This window comes from Ruditapes philippinarum, unplaced genomic scaffold (assembly GCF_026571515.1).
Source record: "Ruditapes philippinarum isolate M1 unplaced genomic scaffold, ASM2657151v2 ctg1224_1_1_1_1, whole genome shotgun sequence".
NCBI lineage: Eukaryota > Metazoa > Mollusca > Bivalvia > Venerida > Veneridae > Ruditapes > Ruditapes philippinarum.
This window is the reverse complement of record NW_026861302.1, coordinates 15706-38716: the sequence shown is the minus strand read 5'-3', so window position 1 is coordinate 38716 and position 23011 is coordinate 15706. Positions and strand designations below refer to the sequence as shown.

The 23011-nt window shown below is 32.4% G+C and overlaps 1 protein-coding gene across 1 annotated transcript; it reads right to left on the bottom strand.

Moving 5' to 3' along the window:
* Positions 1–1993: 1993 nt before the first annotated feature.
* Positions 1994–22336, bottom strand: LOC132715186 (collagen alpha-1(I) chain-like). Its single transcript, XM_060698170.1, has 8 exons — positions 22153–22336; positions 20841–20917; positions 19720–19788; positions 18680–18868; positions 16982–17443; positions 7026–7316; positions 4170–4241; positions 1994–3382 (listed from the first exon to the last, which is right to left on the bottom strand). The coding sequence occupies exons 1-8, from the start codon at positions 22245–22247 to the stop codon at positions 2073–2075; spliced, it is 2565 nt and encodes an 854-aa protein (XP_060554153.1). The 5' UTR covers positions 22248–22336; the 3' UTR covers positions 1994–2072.
* Between the last annotated feature and the right edge of the window lie 675 nt (positions 22337–23011).

The following is a 23011-nucleotide window of genomic DNA, read 5'->3' as shown; positions in this document are numbered from 1 at the left end:
TTTTGTTTTTGTTTAATTTCTGAAAACAAGACATTCTTTGTATCAATTTATCTAACAATTATAGTTAAAAGTCGTGCCTCTTGATGATTTAAAGAATTTTTCAACAATATATACCTACACTTTTTTCATGTTTTACATTCGTAGGAAAATATGAACAAGCAAACATAATATTCTCAACTTTGTATAATTGAAGAGAATCTTATTTGAAAAAATATCATGTAAAATAAATTGTGTGTCACCATCCTACTTTTTATTTTTTTAGTTACTTGCCTCTTAAAAATTAGTTTGTTTTCCCTGTGTTATATTCAAGAGCAGAAAACTTAAAGTCAAGCAAACTTTATTTCAATTATTTTTTGTGTAACTTTTCTTTCAGTGATTTATGTCTAAATGAAAGCGAGATTCCGCACATTTCTAACATAATTATTGGTTGAAAACTATCAATATTATAACTATTTACATGTATCACATAAACTGCAGCATGGGAGTGTAATAAAATCATTTAATAAAAATGATAATACAATACTAATAATTTCCGTCGGATGCTGTAGAATTTAAGATTTAAGTGTCCGCCAATGGCGATGTGATACCCTTAACAGTTGCCAAGAATACGCAACGACGTCATGTTCAAAAACAGGCTTTGATGGTCAACTTTGACGTCGTGTGTAAAATAATTTGCTGAAACTATTGGATTAAAATCAACGGAATCTGTTTAGCAATTTTGTCAGCTTTATGCATGCCAATTCTCAAGACGCTCCTCGAAAGTTCACAAAGTGTCGCGGTCTACTTTATAGCGCGATAATGTTAGCGTTAAACTTTAGGCACGTCAATGAAAATTGACACTTTTTAACAGTTTACCATTCTTAGTATGTGATAAATAGAATATTATATTCGTGTAGACTTAATTCTAAATTTATTGAACTCGTTCAAAAAACAATATTATTCAACTCGTTCAATAAATTTAGTATTAAACCTACACTCATTCGATATCCTCTATATACATCATATATCTATCATGTAAATGCCTTGTAATTCACGTATGATAAACATTAGACTACTTAGACTACTTAATGGCTTGGTAAGAGTAGTCAAAAAGATAAATATGTCTTCATTTAAATCGGTTTAATAAAATCGCCCAATTTATGTATATAACCAAGTATGAACACTAATATGTAAGATAACTTTTCCTGCGTTTGTATTGACATCGTTTTAACGCTAACCTCCCCTTATCCACTTGTAGGAATTAAAAAAATAGCATAGGCATTTCATTCGTTAGATAAAAGAATAAACGATTTAACTGGTTCAAATGTCATTTTACTTGCCGTTACATAACTTGAATAAAAATGTTGTTTTACCAATGATTCATCAATGATTTAGTTAGCTCTCTTTGAGTGAATAATATCAGACAAAATGTCTAAAGATCACTGAAGCACAAACTCGTCTGGTATTCAAAATAGGTACCTCTCTATTAGACATATTGGATGTTCATCGCATAGCCGATATTAATAAGGAATAACAAGAAGTATGTTTCAAACTATATTTTCGGCAAGTTTAACTATTGTTGGTAAAGTTCTGAGTGTTGCTTTTACTCAGAAATATTAGCAATGTTTTGCTTTGTTTCAGAAATATTATCAATGCATTGCTTAAATGCAGTAATATGACCAGCTTTTGTGATTGCAGAGTACACGAATAATGTCATTATGTCCAAATTGAGTAAATCATCCAGGTTCAATAAACACAAAAGGAGGAAAAAAACAATATCATGTTTCATTGTTAAAAAGCTGTGATGTTGAAGAAAAAAAAAGAGCAAAAAGAAGATTAGGGACAGCAATACTTGTTCACAAATAGCTTGTATTATTTTCAATTATGTTTTGACCGTCAGATAACATGGGATCTATTGATTGTACTACAGCAGTACATCAATTCGAATACAGCATCAAACTGAATACTGGTATTTTATAATAATATGTCCTTGGTAATATCAATTAACAATATATGTACCAAACATGTTTATTACACAAGCTTACAGTATTTGCATTAGGATCAACAATATGTTCATTTATAATAGATACAGCTTAATCAGATAATTCTATATCTTGTATTTGTTCATCTTCGTTAGTTTCAGATTCATCAGAACCTGCGCCGGATGTCTGTTTCACATCTTCTAGGAGAAATTGCGCTTTTTCTGTTGTAGTTTTTCTTTCATTGTCTTCTTCGAACGATTTACTGGTTGATTCTGTAGTAGTATTAAAATTTGTTTCAACGGTTATTTGTTCAACATTCCCTTCATTGTTAACAGAACTATTTGATTTCTCGTTATCGACTGTTCCAAGATCTTCAGTCATGGTTATATTTATCATATTTGTGTCAGTAGCTTCAACACTTGTTTTATTAACTATCTCGTTGAATTCCTGTTCATTAAGAATATCTCGGTCTTCTTCATCATAAAAGTCGATATGGTGTCCATGCGCTGCAGTATATTGTTTTCCATACACAGGAGGTCCTAAGACCATCTGTGATTTTCCTACATGTGATTCAAACATAGGGGGTCCTAACGCCATCTGTGATTTTCCTACATGTGGTCCATACGCTATAGGTGATTTCATTAAATGTGGCCCGAAAGGCATTTGTGACTTCCCGTGTCCTTGCTCAGCAGGCATAACGTGAGCTCCGGGTGGCGGCTGGCTGAAGACTGGCAAAGATTTACTGTTGTATTGAATATTGTTCGGAATATTTTTACTTCCGTGAGATAAACATTTAGAAACACCCTCAACAAGGTCTGTGCAATTTTCGTCTCCATGAAATCCTTCCAATTTACCAACCATCGGTGCCATCAGTCCTGCATATGGATCATAAACCGGGCCTGGAAGGCCAACAGCTCCCCATGGTCCAGTTTCTCCACACATACCAGTTTCTCCTTTATCCCCTTCAAAGCCATTATGTCCCGGTGGTCCGGTGATTCCAATTTCTCCGATAGGCCCTGGTTCCCCATAGACACCAACTCTTCCAGGAACGCCGGGTCGCCCTGGATAACCAGGGGGTCCCATAATACCACATTCTCCTTTTTCACCACGTGGACCTGGCCAGCCTATCATACCGATAAAGCCGACATGACCCATAATACCTGGTGGACCCATCTGACCTTCATATCCGATATATCCGACAAGCCCAACGTCCCCAATATAACCCGCGTTACCTTTGAAACCTTCTTCTCCCTTTTCGCCCTTTGGCCCCTCAACACCTGTGAACCCAGGAGGACCCTTCCATCCTGGTGGACCATATGGACCAATTGGTCCACGTATTCCGGGAGGTCCAGCGACACCTTTTGGACCTTTTTGACCTCGTTTGCCCATGTGGCCTGGTCGGCCTGGTATACCAGGACGCCCTATAAAAACAAAAATATATATTAGATACTATCTATAATAACTTCAATAAACAGTTTTCTGCTTGTGATATTAAATATACGTATAGCTATGTGTGACAAATATGTCATATTACATTACTTTCAAGGTATTACTGGTAAAACTTCCTTGTAAATATATTGCAATGGTTTAATTAAGTCTGTCTTATCATAATCTATATTCCATAAAAAAGAAAATGATGTTTCGATTAATATATTACTTGCTATACTTGTAATATGTTGTTCTAGACAATGGCAATGGAAAATTCTAACAATGATGCCACCTGAGTTATAAGTTACAATCTTTAGAATATGAGCAAAATACGATGGTCACAAAATATGATGAACAAGATCAACAAGTCAACACGCTTGTTAACTTAAAACTTAGTGTACATAATGACCGAAAAATACAATGTATCATTTTTTTCAACTTTTTATTATTACAAAAAAGCATGGCCGCAAGCAATTTCTTTTCATTATTTTTCTCGTTATAACTTTAGTTTTAACTGCTGTGAAAAACAAGAGACAGTTTTGTTATTACCATGGTCGAGAAAGCTTCCTGGATTTACTGATATGAAACATTTCTGATATTGTGTTGATAACACAAGTGTGCTCCGGAAAAGATTACTAGTAAACGAACAATCCCACACAATAATGGGCGGCTCGTCTGATACCTAACCTAACCATTTGTCTGTTATATGAAAACGATTGCACCTTAAGGAAGGATTATGCACTTTATTACACATTAAACAAAAACAACATTTATTCTTACCTGGACTGCCAGGTTTTCCAGCAAAAAAGGCAAGTCTTGGATCCTTCAGTGCTCTCTCGCGACGACTCAAAACTGAAAATAGACAACGCAAATTCAAAACCCAGATTACTTGAATACTAGAAGGTCTGTAGTACCATAAATGCTTATGTTAACAGCGTGACAAAAAAATAAAAATAAAAATTATATATGAATTATGTTGGTAAGTGTGAGAGGCATGGTCTGATATTTTATATCTGTATAAAAGACATAAGTTAATAAATTGGTCTACCAAAAACAGCTCATTAATCTTCACACTAAATCACATAAAACTGTATAATTTATGAACATTATTTACAGATTATCTAAATCGGATTTGTTCTAATTTTGCGCAACATTATTTTTCATATTGTCCTATTATAGAATTGATTTGAGATCTTGCGTAGACAAATATAAGATTTAAGTGTTCTGGAATTATTTTCTTGAAATTATACAGTCATGTTAACCATGTTTTTACCCTGTAACTCACTGAAAAAAGGTAATTTTGACATATTTTGACATTTGTTATCATATACCCGCAACTAACCTTAATTATTTCAGTTAGATTAATAATATTCTTTCTTATAGCAATATATATATATAAAAAATATTGAACAAAGATATTGATGTTGGATGCATAAAGTCGGTGAAATTGACGAAAATATTAACAAATGTCATATGTTATACAAAATTTTTCTTATTAAATGTGAGCCAAAAATTAATGGGTTTAAACGTTAAAACGACGTTTTTAAAATTTTACAATAATTCTGAAATAGAGACAGACGTGCAAACATATCACAAAAGAATATACGGATGTTGTTGGTAAGTGAATATACAGCAGATAATAAAATAGAAAAGAATAAAGTTTATAAAATATTATTAATGATGATCATGTAGATATAACTATATATGTTCATATTTAATCTCTTTAGAACTCTTTCAACATAGTGTTTTCCAAAACATTTTCATATTATATCCAAACGATATATTTTTCTATTGTTTTTCAAATATTTGAAATGCTTATAAAAATAGTGCCCATTGTAGATGACCACTTTTAATCAAGCCTAAACCCACACATTTTTATATTTCGTTAAACGATTGAGGATAGATGAATGAATGAATGAATGAATGAATGAATGAATGAATGAATGAATGAATAAAAAAGGAAAGAAATAAGGAGTGACCTAATAAATGAATAAATTTTAAGCCTTAGTATACTTTGTTGTATTATGGTCTCTATCGGATCGTTCCGACTTATAATTCCTTCACATTTTTTCTTTCTATCTTATTTTCATTTATATGTTACAAGTATTTTAATGGGATGTTCGCAATTACTCTCTGAACTCCACCTTTTTTCTGTAACAGACACACATTTCAGTACAGATAACATCTAAGTAGTAGACGGCGTTTCGCAGACGTGGTTAATTTAACTTTATTACAAATGTTCGTTTGTGAACCTTTTATCCATGGAAACGTGTTCCTTTCCTTTTTTCACAATCAGCAACGTTGTTTTTAATGGACTTGCTTCATTTAATATCAACATGGTTATTTTACGAAATTGTGCAAGGGTTGTAAAATACACCTACTGAGAAAATGTTCAATGTTTGATGTTTACTCTGCAAGTTTTATTTCTTCATTCATTCATTTTTTTTCATTGTCATCACTTGTAATTTCGATTAATTTAGCACTGTTATCGTTTATTTATGATAGTTAAAAAACGTCAAATTCAAACTCAAAACTCACATTTGCTGTTTTCTACGTTCTTTTTTTAATTGACAGACACCCGTTCTCTAACAAGAATAAAATCTCTAAAATGATTTAAAATAGCGGAAGGCATAATCCCTAAAGAAAGCCCGAAAACAACCAAAAAAATTCGAAAATGATGCAGGCTCGTTTGGATTGAGTCTGTTCTTGGACCTAAACTTAAATTGAAGACTTTTCTTTGTTTGTGTGTTCAACATTAAAAATCATTTACAAATTCTAAAATACCACTTGGGTTGTAAGACAATTTTCTATAACTGTTTGATATACATGTATATCCCTTATAAAGTTTTTTTAGAAAGATGTTGATATTACAACACCTTTTTAAAATGATTTTGATTTAAAAACTCATTTGTTTTAATGATATAAAGTATCATAATTATGTACACATAGAACAAAGTTAACTTTGTTTCGGCTTCATATATATCCAGCGGTTGTACTGAAATAATATTGTTGTAAAACAATTTTCTAGAAAATGGTGAGGTTTAATTATTGCAACCAGGTAATTTGGTGCGCTTACTTGTGAAGTGTTAACTAGTTCTCTAGAAATTTATAAATAATATTGATTGATTGATTGATTGATTGATTGATTGATTACATAAATTTGCTATGATAGCTTCCGATAAATTGTTTCTTACAGTAAAATGTAGAACTTTTGAACATGTTTTTACGCGCCTCCTAGTGAATTTTGCCTTGATTATTTCTTGTATATAAATTTGCATTACTAAAGTATTAACATCTCCAAAATTTGGACTGACATACGTATAGTACGTAAGTGGGGAAAAATAAGAAGCTTATAAATTTCAGTTCATTCAACTGATAATGATATATTGTAAATCATTTCTGAATGTTATTTTATATATCCATCTTAGAAATATACATGTATATCGACCTCAAACACAAACACATATATTTAATTCAAGAAAAAATGCATTAGAACTACTAGAGAGTGAACTGGAATGCAACTGATGAAATGAATGCGATGTAATGGACATGTGGCAAAAATAATCATTAAATGTTCATTGATTAAGAAAAGGTATTCATGAATACAGCTTTTATATAACATAACACGAAAATTACCTTCAAGTTTGTCTGCTCTGACTTCAACCATTTGTCTCTCAATCGCATCCACGCGCATGCGCCATTCCTGCACTTCGTCTGTTTCATTGAATACTTTCTGCTCCAATACCGCTAAATTATCATCGAATGAATTTTTATTATCATCAATAACGCCTTGTACAATATCATCAAATTTTAAACATTGTCTAGTTGATAATAAAGCAACCAACACAATTAAAACACAATATATTAACGAGACTGACGCCATTTTAGTAGACACCTTTTCGAATAATGTAGAGTAGTTTTCAATCCCTCCAATTTATATAATGAAAAAGGTAAAAAAAATATGATGAAGGTTGGCAAATTCTATAATGTCGGTTAATCAACGAAATAGGAAACCAGAAAGATATTCTGACCTGATAAAGGTCAGTCTAATTTCCTAATTGTTTGATGTTAGAAAGTTAAACCTGGAGGAATCATCCTTCACTGGAAATTTGTAAACTTGAAATTAGCAATAAATGCCTGGAATGCCTTTGTAACAATATCACTTTCTAAACCACACACAATCTAAACTAGATTAGTGGGACTGCATACGGTTATTTCTAAGGTCTCTAAAGTTCTTGGTGCATTCGTGTCTAGTATGCCGCGATGTCTTCAATAAGTTAGATTATGTGACGAAACACTGTAAGTTTGAACTAAAAACAACCAAAACAACTATAACCTGGTATTTATTTTGCCTTTAAACGTTTCGAGAATAAACTTTTACATCTTCAGTTTAATCATACAGGAAAGATGCACGACTGATATAATGCAATACTATGATATTACCTTTGTAATATTATCTTCTTTATTGCGATGTTATCTAATGTATTAAGAGTTTAAACGGGAATCTATCCTATGTAGTTACAGATAGATGGCATGAAAATGAATTATATATGTTGAAAGGAGCAGTTTCATAAATGAATTGCATTGAATTGGTTTAAACTTATTTATTTCTTAAAGAATATGTAATGTACATAAAAATAAACAACAAACACAATAATTTTACAAAATAGAAAAGGATGAGAACGAAAGACGAGTTTTATAGAATTTTTATCCTTTGGCGAATGTCCTTACACATGAAATTGAATTGAATTCGTGTTAAAAATAAAATATCATTTGAGTTATAAACAAGACTTTAATATTTCAATTTAACATCAATTAAACATTTCTGTTACGATATATACGTATTATATTTTTATTTGTATATATGTCTATTCACCCCAGTCACACTAAGGAGCCATAATAAAAATTTCAAACTAACGCCACAGAACACATTGGATATCCATTGCGCTGCACTAAGATTTCACCGACTCTCTTACTGTCGGCATTCTTAAAGCGGATATTGTGTATGCTTGAAAATCGCTCAGAACGCAGTGGATACGCCGTGCGAGTCAAAGCAATAGAACGCCGTTATAATGCCATTGCAACATCTTGAGAGCACCGTCAAGTTTCATCTTCTCAATTTGTTTTCTTGCGTTCTGTAAAATATACAACGCGGTGTAAACACAGTGGAAACGTGGTATTTTGTGGAAAAGACTTTAATGCTTAACAAACTTTTTGTAAATATTCCTTATTGTATATAGAAATGATGGGAACAATTCAATTTGTTATAATACACGAGAAAATACACCTGACAATAAATAGGCCAAACCTGAATAGTCCCGGCTTCGGCAATCGTGTATTCGTGTGCTTATTCTGTTACTTAGGAGAAAACTTGCTTTGTGTAAATATATATATATCCTTTTTACGCCTACCATGTACCCATGTTTTACATTATTACTTAAACATGTGTATTACTTTTGCATGCGTGCAAAATTGAATTAAAAAAAATGTTGCTTATTTGATGAATTATCAGTTTTTATATTGGCAAGAGCATCTGTCAGGTGATAAATGAAACAAGCAGGCCGATTTACAGAAATCAACAGTCCTGAACAGAACAGTTATGTTTTGCTTAAAGTTTTACAACGTTGTTTGAATACTCATTAATGGCCAATTAGTAATCAAATCGTCATATTCAAATACCATGGCACTACTTTTATTTCTTGCAATTATTGCCAATTAAAAATGTGGGAAATGTTTTTACTAATGCTTTTTCCAAGTTATTAGTATCAGCATTGTTTTTTGTTGAATTGAAGTTTAAGTCAAATATAATATATCAAAGTATAAAAAGAGGTCGATAGATAGGCTCCTCGCAACGTTGGGAGAAAAAAAATAGTTTTTATCAATTAATTGTGATTGTTTTTTTAAAGGTAAACACAATTAAAAGATAAATGATGACATCAATATTACACAAGCCAAAATTAATTTGTTAAATTTTATAACCCTCAATCAATTTCAAACCTCGTATTTTCTACATTCTTTTAGAAAAGAGTTTTTTTCCATGATCGTTGTAAATTAATGTTTCCAAAATAATAAGGTTTGGTGTTCCCACATTCAATATAAACCCGGAATTTTAATAACTATAATTCAATATGTTACCAAATAATTTGAAAGATGAATCGAACAAATGCTTTAAAGCAGCTCGCTTGCAATAAGCTGAATTATTAAATAATAATAAAAAATTCCCTCTTTACTACCAAATGTTTACCCTTTCACTAATTGTGTAAAGGCTAATTCTACATTTCTGAAAACATAACTGTAGCTGTAATAGTAATTTCACAAGGTGTTAGAGCTCTTCCGTCCACACAACTAAATACGGACAACATATGATAAGTAACACAGAGGTATCTTGTTCGATCTTCGGGCGCGGCGTTATGTCTCTGTTACTTATGATCTCAGGCACTGTGTCTTGTGGTCATTTGTCCGCTTATTCAGAAATTATGTAGGATTCGTCGGTCTGTGGCTTGCTGGTTTATTATTTAAGAAAGCCAATTAGGTGGATCGAACACTGAGACTGGCATTCCCAAAAGTGTCTTCAAATCCGCAAACAATGACTTTATTTCATGCAGGGGGGATGCGGAAGGAGGGCTACTTTAAAATTTATGTTTTAGTATTCAATTTTCTTTTTATCATGCATTTACTTGTCACATGAAAAAGTGAAAATATGATCAATTTAATAGTTATTTTACCATGTCTTTCATACCTTTTGGAACATTTTCAAATCGTATGAATTGAATTCGCTTCCATTAAAATTGTTTTATTGTATGGTGTAACGTAACGGCCAATGTGATTTTGATATATCAATACAGGGGCAAATCGTTCAAAGAGACGCTAATGAAATCATGTTAAAGTTATCGCCCTCGTCCTCCATCGTTTATCGTAATGCCTCCTTGATTTCTAGTACTGATATGTCGAAAGTCCGAATATAAGATGTCATTTATGCATGAAACGATGTTTGTCGTAACAAGTTTTCGCGATATTGTTATATGTTTTTTTGATTTTTATAACGGCTTTTATAAACGGTATACTGTGTGAGAGAAAAAAATGCTACACATGCGTAATAATGCTTATAGAACGGTTTGACGTTTCTAAGATGATTGGCAGATTAAGTGGTCCATGATCTACCTAAAAATACACCCTGCACTACTGGTGCAATTTCATCCAATCTTTACAAGAATGATCAATACGAAATGTAGTTTGCATATCATCGGCATTTTTTGGTTCAATGATTTTTGTCAGAGCTATGGCCCTTTGATTATTTTACTTTTAAAACTATTCGGACTACTCCTCTAATACCACTAATGCAATTTCAAAGTGATCGTTAACTCAAGTATATTCGCATAGTACACGTATTTTCCGCTTGAATGATTTTAGACCGAGGTTTGACCCTTTAATAAATCAAAGGGCTGCAAGCTCTGTGGTATTTTCTGATCTTTGCAATCTAAATCAAACTGACTATATGTATGTATTTTCCTATAAAAGTTTATTTTTAGATACTATAATGCATCTTACGCAACGACTGCGTTAAGAGTTCTTTCTATAACAGTTTGAGATTGACCACATATTTGGAATTTTGCATGACTAGAGTTGCATTCAAAAATCATTTTTTTATGACAGCCACACTTTATCCTTGCATATCGTGGCTACTTCCTTTAAAAAGACACTTCAAAAAAAAGTTGCCTCGATTAGGGGATTTGAACCTTAGGGCCTCTCACACCCTAAACGAGCGCGATACGAGCGCGATACCCCTGCACCACGGTGATGTAATACGTTTAATATGTAGCCTTGAATAAAAACAAATACATTGTAATTCTAAATGAGAATTTCCATTTCGTGTTGTAATCCTTTTCAATTTCGAGGTATTTTGTTCACCGAAAACATTCCGACATGTTATATATTTCCACTACTCGGCAGTCAGATTTTTTTTGTGTACTGCGCCCTGGAGTATTCAGTAATCGACATACTAAAATAGCATTTTCATTGATTAAAATGATATTTCATCTGCGAAAATTTTGATTGTAACCTCATATTTCTATTGACTAATCTGAACTTTCGATGACATGAATTCGTTAAATTGCCTACATTAAAAATTATTCTGTCTTTTAAATTGCTGGTTTTTAAGCAGTTTTGAGTGAGAACTACTTTGCGTTGTTAGGTATGTTAGGAAATTTTGTGTTAGACCGTGGATGTTAGCTATGTATTTACTGATCTTGCGATCAGAAAATACAAAAATGCGTTTTACACTGTTAATGATTTTGTGTCTCCAGCTACACTGTAGCTGCAACATGCAATTGGCTATAATGAGGCGACACATGTGATTACGAAAAGCTCTTGCTTTAATCAAACGCCGGTTTCTGAATTGCAAATAAAATGTCATGTAACCTCTGAACTTTCAGTATTTAAACAAGAAGTGTCGGGAGCAGCATGCAATTTACCTCAATGTTTGATATTGACTATAAGCGTACATAAACAATTATAAATAAGTATTAAAAGTTTAGAAAACTTAGTTATAGTATGTTTCAAATTTAGTATCTTCAAGATGAAAATTTTCGTATTGACATCGTTATTTGTTTTTGCTCTAAAGGCGGACTCTCAAACTATTTTCAAACAATTTATTGTTAAAAACTTGAATTGCGAAAATCACATTGGAGCCATACTGCAGCAAATTTATTTTCGTTATTTCCCTCTGTGCGTTCAACTCTGTGAACAAAACATAAATTGTAAATCCGTTTTTTACTTGGAGAGGAACGGGAAATGTTTAACATTTAATCAGGTTTTACCGGAGGTTAATCAAACGGAGAATTGTGGAAACAATATTCAATATAGCGAAAAAGTGGATGTTAGTATATATTCGACTACTCATCTTTTATTCTGTACACAGTTATTTTATAAATTTTATAAGATTAATTACTAATTATATGTATAATAATGAATTGGCAAATGTAAATGAAATGTCTGTTCTGTTCCTATAATCTTATTGAACAATTGTACTTCAATTATATGCAATAATGTAATTTTAAGAAAGATCAGTATTACTTTATGTCAAGAAGTTATAATCTTTTAAATATACACTGTCTCGCACCATATCTAAAATTCATTTATTTTATCTTTTACCTAGCCAAATGAACTAATCAAGGAGGGTCTTGTAATCCTGAAAAGTCCGATAGAAAAAGCATGCACTAACAACAGTGATTGTACAGTGATCGACAGCGTATGTTACGATAAAGTTTGCAAGTGTATTCCCGGTTACAGTTACGATTCCACACTGCCTTTATGTGTTAAAAGTAAGAACAAAAATTTAATCACAAAATGAAAATTAAGAATATCTAAATAAATCACCATCTGACCTTGCTATACATATGATTTAATTTACGTTCAACTTATTATATATTTTGAAACCATATGATTCGTGGCAATTACACCAAAATTGATTAAAATGTAACAAAATATGTTAAAAGAAACACCGTCGAACAAAGTTTCTGGACACGTCTCCTTAATAAGATTTATGAGGAATCAAGTTGATATCTTAGAATAATTGTTCTCTATTGAATAAACTATATCCTAATTTGAATGTAAGTTTGGTATCTCAAACACCTTTCGCGTTATTTTCCAGACAAAAGTTAAACATGACAATTAAAAAACGGCAATATCTAAAACAATATTTGCATTAGGGGTTCATAGTAGAAATAGGTGCATTTATCTTAGCTTATAAATTTCTCGACTATACTAAAAAAACTCACATTTTCACCCCGCTAAAAAAAGACGGCGGGGGTATGGCAATATTTTTTTTATTCTTTTCATATCCGATTTTTCTAATGGTGAAAAGAATACGAACAAGGTGCAGGGATCTTTTACTGAATCATTTGGAAGAAATCATAAAATTAATATAAATTTCACAAAAAGTAATTCAAATCCAGTGTTTTTCGCGTAGGGGGTTGTGCATGTTTTTTTCTCCTCTTAATTTTTTATTTAAAAAAATGCTCCGACGAGGTTAAACCGCTTAACTTGCATAAATCATTGTGGTGTTTTGTATTAGCATTTAATTTTTAAATCTAGAAAACACTGCATGATATGTTTTTAAATGTATATATATATTGAAATAACATGTAATTATGCTTTAATAATATGCAAACAGTTACGGAAATTTGAATTTTCTTTTCTTCATATGAACATATCAATAACCACTGAACACAATACACCGAGTGCACCAAAAACTTCGGGATATTTTTTATTTGGTGTCATTCTGTATGCACATGTGTTTCCGGGGATCTTGAACGTTATTGGTAATCTCGTCATATTTGAAAAAGTTACGGAGTGCAATTTATATGTCGGTTAATTCTTATGTTGATCAAGCTATTTCAAATAGCCCGGAAATTTAACTTAAAAGTTTGTGTCCGATACTCATTTTTTATTATCATAAAACTTGGACGTGTATACATTTCAGAAAGATCCTTTAAGATTTATATACTAATTTTAAAATAACCAATGCGATTCTCTTAATTGACTGTGTAGTTGAAAATCCTTTCTAATGTTCAGTACTTCCTTGTAAATTTAACAGGGAGTCGAGCCGTTCTCAGGGAACCTCTGTTGAAAATTGACAAATCATTAAGTACTTGAATGTAGACAATTTGCACCTGCCGTGCAATTTGACCGAATATCACGTGTGCCACTATGCTTTAATTAGCTAAAACTGTACATTTTTTGCTGTTCTGCAAACTTGCATAATGCTGTATAATATAATTCAAAATGCACATTGTAGGAACATATTGCATAATAGGTCAGATCTAAATATTTCAAAGAAGTTTTTTCATTCAAAGATACACCTTTTTGCATCCGTTCTAATGCATAATTGAACAGTTTATCTTTCCAGAAATTTAAACTACCAAAACTAAAAGATCGGTCAATATTTCAAACGACCTAGAATAGAAATGTCATCTGACCTAAGTTTTAATAATTTGCGCAATCTTTTCTTCAGACTGCGGCGCTTATGGAACTACTTTCCAGTACTATCCGGATAGTGCACTGCCTATGGATGACGTTCGCACTATATATGACGTCACAGAATACGTTTGTGCTGAAGAATGCATGAATGAAACGGACTTTATATGCCGTTCCTTCGATTACATTACAGTAGCCAGTAGGTGCCATTTATCGGATAAAACAGCGAGTTCGACTGAAATCGCCGTTGGCTCTAATTACCGCCAACGAGATTGCTATGTACCTCCATAAAAATATTCCGTTTTGCTCTGTTTAAGATAATCAACATTTTTTTTGATTACATGGTAGATTTTCAATTATTATCATCAGTTTTATTAATTAAGGAAATGTATCTCGACACAATATCGTTCACAATAACTGTTCAAGATTATACTGCTCATTTTTGGCTGTCAAGTTGAGCAGAATAAGTTAATATCTTTAAAGATTGACTATCATAATGGAGGGTTAGTGTACATTTTGTGTGCATTAACCGCTGCAGAAACACGGGTATGTATTTAAAGTCTTAGTCCGCAAGTCATCAGATTTATTTAGAAAATTATCATTTAAAGACAAAGGCCTGGAAAATTACGAAGTATGGCAAAATTTTAACCCATTACGTCATATACACGCCTTTTTTAACGCCCTTTTTACCCCCCCCCCTTTTTGTTGTCTCAAATGGTGAAAAAATACCTTATCTAGGCCCCAACACTTGTTTTTGTTTGAGAAATGTTGTTAAAAAAGTGACCTCTTTTTCGGTGCGCCCCCCAACCAATAGATAAATCAGGGTGTTGCCAGACGGGGGATGTGCCCCCTTCTGTTTGGGGGTTTGAAAGGGGACGGAGTCCCCCTCATCGCCAAGAAAATTTTGGACTTGTAAGAGGCTATAAATGACCCCAGATTGATCGTAAGGTAACGTATAACCAACGCTGAAAAGCATTTGACTCTATCTCAATCCATTGAGAAGTTGCAGCACTTTGAAATCAATTTTGATGGAAAAATCAACGCAAAATAGTGATTTTTGGCAATTTTGAGATGTCCCCTCGTTGCCATGGTAACAGAAAATTTAAGCCTGAGCATGTTGTTGCAAGGGCAATGGTCCAGTCAACATTTGTGCCAAGTTTGATTAGTGTTGAAGCAGTTTTAATAGTATAATAGCAATTTGAACTTGTAACGGGAGACTTTTCAATGAAAACAACCATTTTTCACAAAAGGCTCTTGAAGAAATGGGTTAATGAAAAAAATAAAAAAATCTACAAAGCAACATTTTTTCTTCAAATTTATATGACTGACCATGTTTTAACATGAAAAAAAAAACGCGATTAAGGGTAATTTCAAGTATTTTCATCATTTTCTGTTAAGAAAAAAGGCATAGTGGTGTAGTGTTAAATACTGTCTGACTACGAGTTGAAGCTATCAAATTAGGAAACGATGTTTTTATCTACAAATCCATTTCATCACCTAAACATTTCATACATGAAGTAAAGAGGCATACATGTTTAGATTGAGTTTAAGTGCTTCATAAACAACTAACAAACATAAAAAATATGTTTAATGACTGAATCACGTTTTTTTTTCATTTCAGTTAGAGTGTAGGTATAGTGGTGTAGGAGAAACATTTTGTATGAATGATAACATTTCAGAATTCAGTCAGTGGCGTTAACCATACTTTAAATGGTTTCCCTTTTGTTAAAAATATTCTTAATATCAGTAATATCGAGTAAGCATTGTTGTTCATATTGCCCTGGTTGTTATATTCTTCATATAATTTCTTACGAGTCTAAAGCAAAAGGGTGAAAACATGGTTGTTATTATAATATTATGACGACAACTGTACCAGACTCTTTTTTGCGACATGTCTGATAAGCGATGTAAAGCTGAGTAGGTTGAATATAAACTTTTTTATGATAATCTTTATATTGATCTTTATTGATTTACTAATTTTTTAAAGACCAATTTCTTCACTCTTTTTGCTTATTTAGTTTAAAATTTACAGAAATACGAAAAACCTAAATCAAAGTCTGAGACATGATTACCGGTACATACACATTCTGTTGGTTTAAACTCTAAAAGTGGCTTGTTAACTATTAATACCAGTTCACCTTTAAGACCATCTTTGATTCAGTCCCGTCTGTGGTCTTAATATAGAGAATTTACTGTATTTCAATCGAATTTATTTCTTTCCTCGGCAGGAATAAAACAAACACAGAGAAAGACAAATTGTATTTTCAAATTTTATTTTGTTTTCAATACACTCATGTTTCGAACAAGATCAGCAACGATAAATGGTTAAAATTAATCTAGAAAAGTTTATTAAAGAAATTCGTCAATCATGTTTATGTTTAACAACATTTAATCATATGAGTTTGTTATTTACCATTCCCTGAGTTTGCACTTTTAAAAAATATTTCTTTTCAATTCAATCCATGTTCGTTAATAAATTATGGAAATGAATCAATGCATTATGTTTTGTTCGTTTTGTTTTCATATGAACTATTTCACTTTGTAATTTTTCAGATACTATAATAAACAGAAGCGTGAAAATAAGTGTCTTTAATAGTAAGATAAGTAGTTACAGTTTTAACCTCCTTTCACGTAAGCTGGTGCAGAATATTGTTTTGACGGTGCTTTGACGGCATATTTTGAGCTTCTTGGGGCAGCATAATATACCGGTGCGGATACATATGGGTATCGAACATATTGTACACGACCTGGGGGACCTTGAGGTCCACGAGCACCAGGTGCGCCCTGATATCCACGTGGTCCTTTAGCACCAGGAACTCCGGATGGTCCGGGCGGTCCTCGTTCACCATCTGGACCTCTACGACCTCTTTCTCCTGCTACACCACGTCTACCTGGTGCACCTGCTAGGCCTGGTTGACCTGGGAAACCTGGTGGGCCTTCAATACCGTTGTCCCCTACCTCGCCAGTTTGTCCAGGGAATCCTTGTGGTCCTTCGTCTCCAACTTCACCTGGTGCCCCGACTTGTCCATCCTCACCATCAACTCCAGCTTCACCTTCATCTCCCTCTTCACCGGTTAAACCTAGTACATATATACACATATTAATTGATTAATTAATTAATTATTAATAAATAAAATAATTGATTGATTGATTAATTAAGTTATAAATAAATAAATAAATTAATAAATTAATAAATAAAGAAATTAATTAATTTATTAATTTATTTATCTATATAAAATCAGAACAAAAAAGGTCGATTTTTCTCTTGAAAATTTTAATTGTATCTATTAGTTTGTATGCAATGACCAGAAATGACATAAGGATAGGAAATGCCCACGAGTACCGGTATGTATGCATGTCATTAAATTATGCGATACAAAACTTATTGAAATGAATATCGTACCGTGTTTATCGTTGGCTTTTTTATCGGGATTATCAAAAATGATTGTTACAGTTATTGACTGATTTATTGGTTAATAAATTGAATCATTTGTTTTTTAGTCACAGCGGCATTATATATGTACAGGTCATTTGGCGACCTTCCAGCTTTACTAGCGGAAAAATCCATTAGGTATCCCTTCCCTTCCTTATTTTAGGTACAAATGGATATATGAGTAGAACGACAAACATTCCAGAAGCTAGCTGGGTAGCTTCCTCAAGTAAAAATTTAAATATTCGGACGGGGTTCGTACACACAACGGTGTGGCGGGAATGGTTATATTTCAATGTTCTTTACCGCTAAGGAAAGGTGTAAAAAATGGTATATGAGCTTGATTTCGTAGAAAGCACATTTATTTTAAGGAGATAGTATAGTATCATTTAAATCACTTAAACAATTGAAAACATGACCAACAGTGAACAAATTTTGACCTTTTTGATAAGCAGCGAAATGTTTTGAAAAATTGACAGTCCTTGTCGCAAATTGACAATAGAGTGAAATATCATATGTACAATCAGGAAGGCATCTCAATTATGTTGATCATGAAATCATTATTGTGTAAAAAGTGTTTCTTTCAAAGTAGATTTCTCCATAATATAAATTCAGAGCGAAATGATCATTTGCAGTGGAAGAAAAAAGGAATCGAATTATTCATAATGCACCCAAGGGCCGCCTCGGTTAGTGTATGAAATGAGTTTAGCTTTTAGATGTCCCCGTTTTTACACTGCCGGTTCTATATCAGTTCATGTTTTGGCGTCAAAATGTCAGGGTATGTGCCTTTACCGGGGGTTTTCGAATCCAGCAGTCAAAGACCGCTGTTCTCCGGGGTTAGGGCTGTTGTTACTATTAAATGGTGCTTTAAAACAACGATTTGTACCTGGGTATCCTGTTGGGCCAGTTTCTCCGGGTGGCCCTTGTACGCCGGCTACGCCCTCCTCGCCTTCCTCTCCCCATGGACCATATGGGCCTGGTGGTCCTCGGACTCCTATTTCGCCCTTTTCACCCTTAGGACCTGGCTCGCCTGGGGCACCGTCTTGGCCTGGAGCTCCTGGGGCACCGGGGGCACCTGAAAATGAATTTGTCATTGTTTATGTTTCGAAATTTACTGATAGATGATTATATGGTGAATACACGACACCTAATAGGATGAAAAATAACAACTCCTAAAATTAAAATGGGCGGTTGTATCACCATGTTGTTTCTTTACGCCATCAAACTCGTAGGCGGGGCGAACGCTGAATTAAAAAGGCACACAGACAAAGAAAAACTGAAAGTACCGGAAAGCAAATGCATGTAAAATGTTTTTTTCAATTTATTATAAGTACGTTAAAACTATATTTTATTTGTATTAATTATTATTTTAAAGAATGTAGATTCGTATGTTTAATTCTTATTCAACTTGGGTGAGATATAAGCCGATTCGTTTATTTATCCTGAAAACGAAGCAAAAAAGTATTTATTTAGCGCAATACACTACATTCAATAGTTAAAAGAAGTGTTTTTGCCACGCATACTCGTTTTCCTTACTGTAACTTCTTTGGTACAGTATGTTTAATTGTTTAATATTGTTTATAGACTTGTTAATCTGATTTTATTATGTACATTCAACTTAGTTTGATACTACACTTTTTGTATTTATTCTATACATATACGAGTATGTGTATTTCGGGTATACATGTCATAGAGCCAAAACATATATCTATACTAATTTCTTTAGTTATCCAGGGACGCCGGTTAAGTTGATCGAGCGTTGAGATATGCCCAAATTGCGCTTAAATCGGCGAACAAAAATTGAATTACTACAATGTTAGAGCTCCAAAAAAATCCAGATAAATCCAAGATTAAAAAAAAAAGAAAATATAATGATTTACGTTATGGTAAAATAAAGTTGAATAAAAATTTTTAGGTATATTTTACCTGGTTGTCCTTTTGGTCCCATCACCACTGGCATAGCGTATAGATAACCACTTCTCTTTTGTCTGCGGACTGAAATTCAAAACGTAACTGTACATTTTGTATCTTGAGAAAACTTTCCAGATAAAAAGTAAGGGCCCAATGCCGTATAGGATCCAAATTTTCTTTCAGTTAAATAAAAATAACAAATATACAAACAAACAGAAAACAAATATCAATCGAGACTAAGAAAGAAAGAGAAAAAGAACGAAAAAAATGAAAGAAAAAATCCTCACATTAGTTTCATCTAGAGTGCGTATACAGGGTGAAGATTCAGATTTAACTCAATGTTGCTTGTATAAAGTTCGAATAAAAAGATAGGTATAGTTTAATAGAAAATATAAATAAAACAAGAATGAACTGTGAATAGAAAATGATGTTCAGTGGTAGTAAACCTGTGTTTAGTTGTTACGTAGTAATGTCTTAGAGGTTTTATGCAGCAATGCTGTCAATATTAAAGTTTCAAAAAAATAAAGCACATGGTCGGAACATTTTCAATTTGAAAATGAGACAGCATACGGTCGAAAAAACAGCTCAAAGAAATGGTAAAGAAGAGCGTTCCAATCAGTCAATGAATATCGATAGCAGTAAAACTATAGTTGATAAGTATATTAATTCTGCAAAAAATGTGTGTCTATCTAACCATGTCTGAATTCAGATATGCATGTTGTTCCAATGCATTAAAAATGAAGTTGTTAAAAAAATATAACACATATGATATTAGGTTTAACATAATTAACAAAAAATAAAAGAGAAGCAGTATTTTGTTTTGTAGTCACAACCCCGTTTCCTATTATGGTACAAGCACAAGTTGGTCCAATAGGCGGACTTAAAGTGTTATCCTAAATTGGGCTTTAAATGAAAAAGTTTAAAATAAAGTTTTAATTTTCATTATAAATTATTATACATATTCCTAATTTTCATAACTTTCTTAAATATAAGACGGCTATTATGGACTAAGAAAATCTGTATTAATTTATTGATGTATAAATATTCCATTTTCGCAAGCACCTTCACAACCATAAATAAAAGGTACGAACAGATTAAAAACATAAATTTTACAACTTCTTCATTTCTAAACTTACAGTCTTCTTTCTCCTCCTCAACAATTCCTTTCATTCTTTCAACTTCTTTTAACCAGTTTTCAACTTCTCTTCGATCACTTAAATAAAAATAAACAAAACCAAAAATGTGATTTTTTTTTAATTTCATGAACTGTTTAAGATATACCCTCTTTCATATTTACAAAATAGACGTCTTATGTTAAATTACTCTCATTTTTGAATTTTTTATTACTTAAATGCTTATATGATAATATGTAAATGCTCATTTTGAAACTTTCTTCAATATATTGATGGTAATATTAAATTATATATCAGCTCATAGGATCATTAAATTCATGTATAAACGTTAAGGTACACTAAGTCTCAGAAATAAAGACGTAATCATCTTTAATAAAAGGCAATCTTAAGTGTTAATTAATGTTTGAAAAGTGTGTAAGGTGCACAAAAAATAGCATTGATTGTAAATTTATTAGTCATAAAAGTAGTAATAAAGGCAAAAATAACATTTAAACTTTAACACTTTTATAATAACTAATTAACTGATAAAACCGGGTCAGCTATATGTCAGCCTTATAAGTACCGATTTTGAAAACTGCAACAGAACACATAAAAAAACAAGAAAAAACACCAAAAAAACAGGGGGATATAGATAAATAAGTTAAGAGATTTGACGCAATAAGTAAAGAGAGTTGACACATAAAAATATAGCATTGTTGGGGCAAAATGAATTTTTATGTGACAGCCTTGATTCGAAATTACTTTTTCGTGCTTTTAATGGTTTCAAGACTATAATGCGTGAACTGTTCCGCTCGTAAATTCTAAAATTCAATTTATAAATTTATTACGTATCATTTTTATTACAATTCACGCTACATAACTTGCCGTAAACTTAATGTAACAAACTTATCATAAACAATTTTGATTATTGCGTGCTTTTTTAATTGCAAAATAACACACCTTGTATCCGAAAATATTAAATTGTCGCCGAAAGTTGGCAAAATGGAGCGTGAGACTTCGGATACGTACATAAAGATTACAGGGAACAATTTCTGCCTATAAATAATACTCGTTCAACCGAAACTTATTTCTTCATATCAGGGTACACTGTTTTGCACAATACTTAGTGGCAACGGATTAAAATCTTGGGAGAACAATAAGTACAAATACTGATTTTTCTACGCTTTTCAAAGCACCTTTGCTATTTGGACAACAGATATTGCTATCTAATGATTGTAACGCGTATGAATATCTCTAAGAAAAATGTCCCTTATATCATCAATTTCAAAGAAAAGGTTAGCATTCTGTTTAAAACTCAATCAATAAAATAACAAACCTTTCCAGCTGTCTCCTTATATCTTCAAATCTGGAATTGAATTCGGCAAAAGCCACAGTGGCAAAAAGAGCCAAGAGTAAGATACGGCCTAACATCCTGTTTACAAAATGTTACTGCCTCGTCCGGTTACACATAAAGAAGTATCGACCGCGGAAACTTACTGTAAAGTTTTATTTTCTTGATGTCTGGGAATCTTGTTACGCTCATTTGCCTGATAGAGCCGTGCCAAACATTGATAATTCGAGGCCCGTAAATAGGGTGCTTGGTTTTCTCAAACTTTAGAAAAACTAACGACTTTTCACCAGCTTGTTAAGTATGGACGTATTCCCTGTACCTTAAAATTTTCTTGCTTAGAGTAATTGCCTTTAAATGTTCTTTGACCCCTATTTTCAGTTCAAATTGTAATTTTTATAAACTAGGAATATCTTCAGAGAATCATAGGGTACATAACCTTCGTTATTTCCAGGGAATGCCAAGGAACATTAATCATTTAAGCTTCGGATTTGAAATATTATTAATTGAAAGTGCAAAACTGGTATTTAAAATTACACACTTGAAAGAAGAAAGCAAAACGATGGTATATCTATTTCATATGCACAATAAAGTGTATCTTTACAAGTGAAACTGATAATATGTATCATTGCTTTATTAGTCATAAATAATGAAAATTGACGCATTATGGCGACAAGTAGCGTTTTCAACCTTATACCTTCGTTACAACGGTGAAACAATTTATTTAAAATTTGCGTACTTTATTATATTAGAACCTTAATGTAAGAACCATTCAAATAATCTGTAAAGGTAAATGAATTTTAAAAGAAAAATAATTTTGATATTTTGTGATTTCCGTGCATTATAA

Excerpts from the sequence above, each read along its gene's own strand:
- LOC132715186 (XM_060698170.1), bottom strand. The coding sequence starts at position 22,247 with ATGTTAGGCCGTATCTTACTCTTGGCTCTTTTTGCCACTGTGGCTTTT. Across the intron at positions 19,789-20,840 it reads TGAGGAGGAGAAAGAAGACT|TCCGCAGACAAAAGAGAAGT; the intron begins GTAAGTTTAGAA and ends TTTGAATTTCAG. Across the intron at positions 4,242-7,025 it reads CAGAGCAGACAAACTTGAAG|TTTTGAGTCGTCGCGAGAGA; the intron begins GTAATTTTCGTG and ends GTCTATTTTCAG.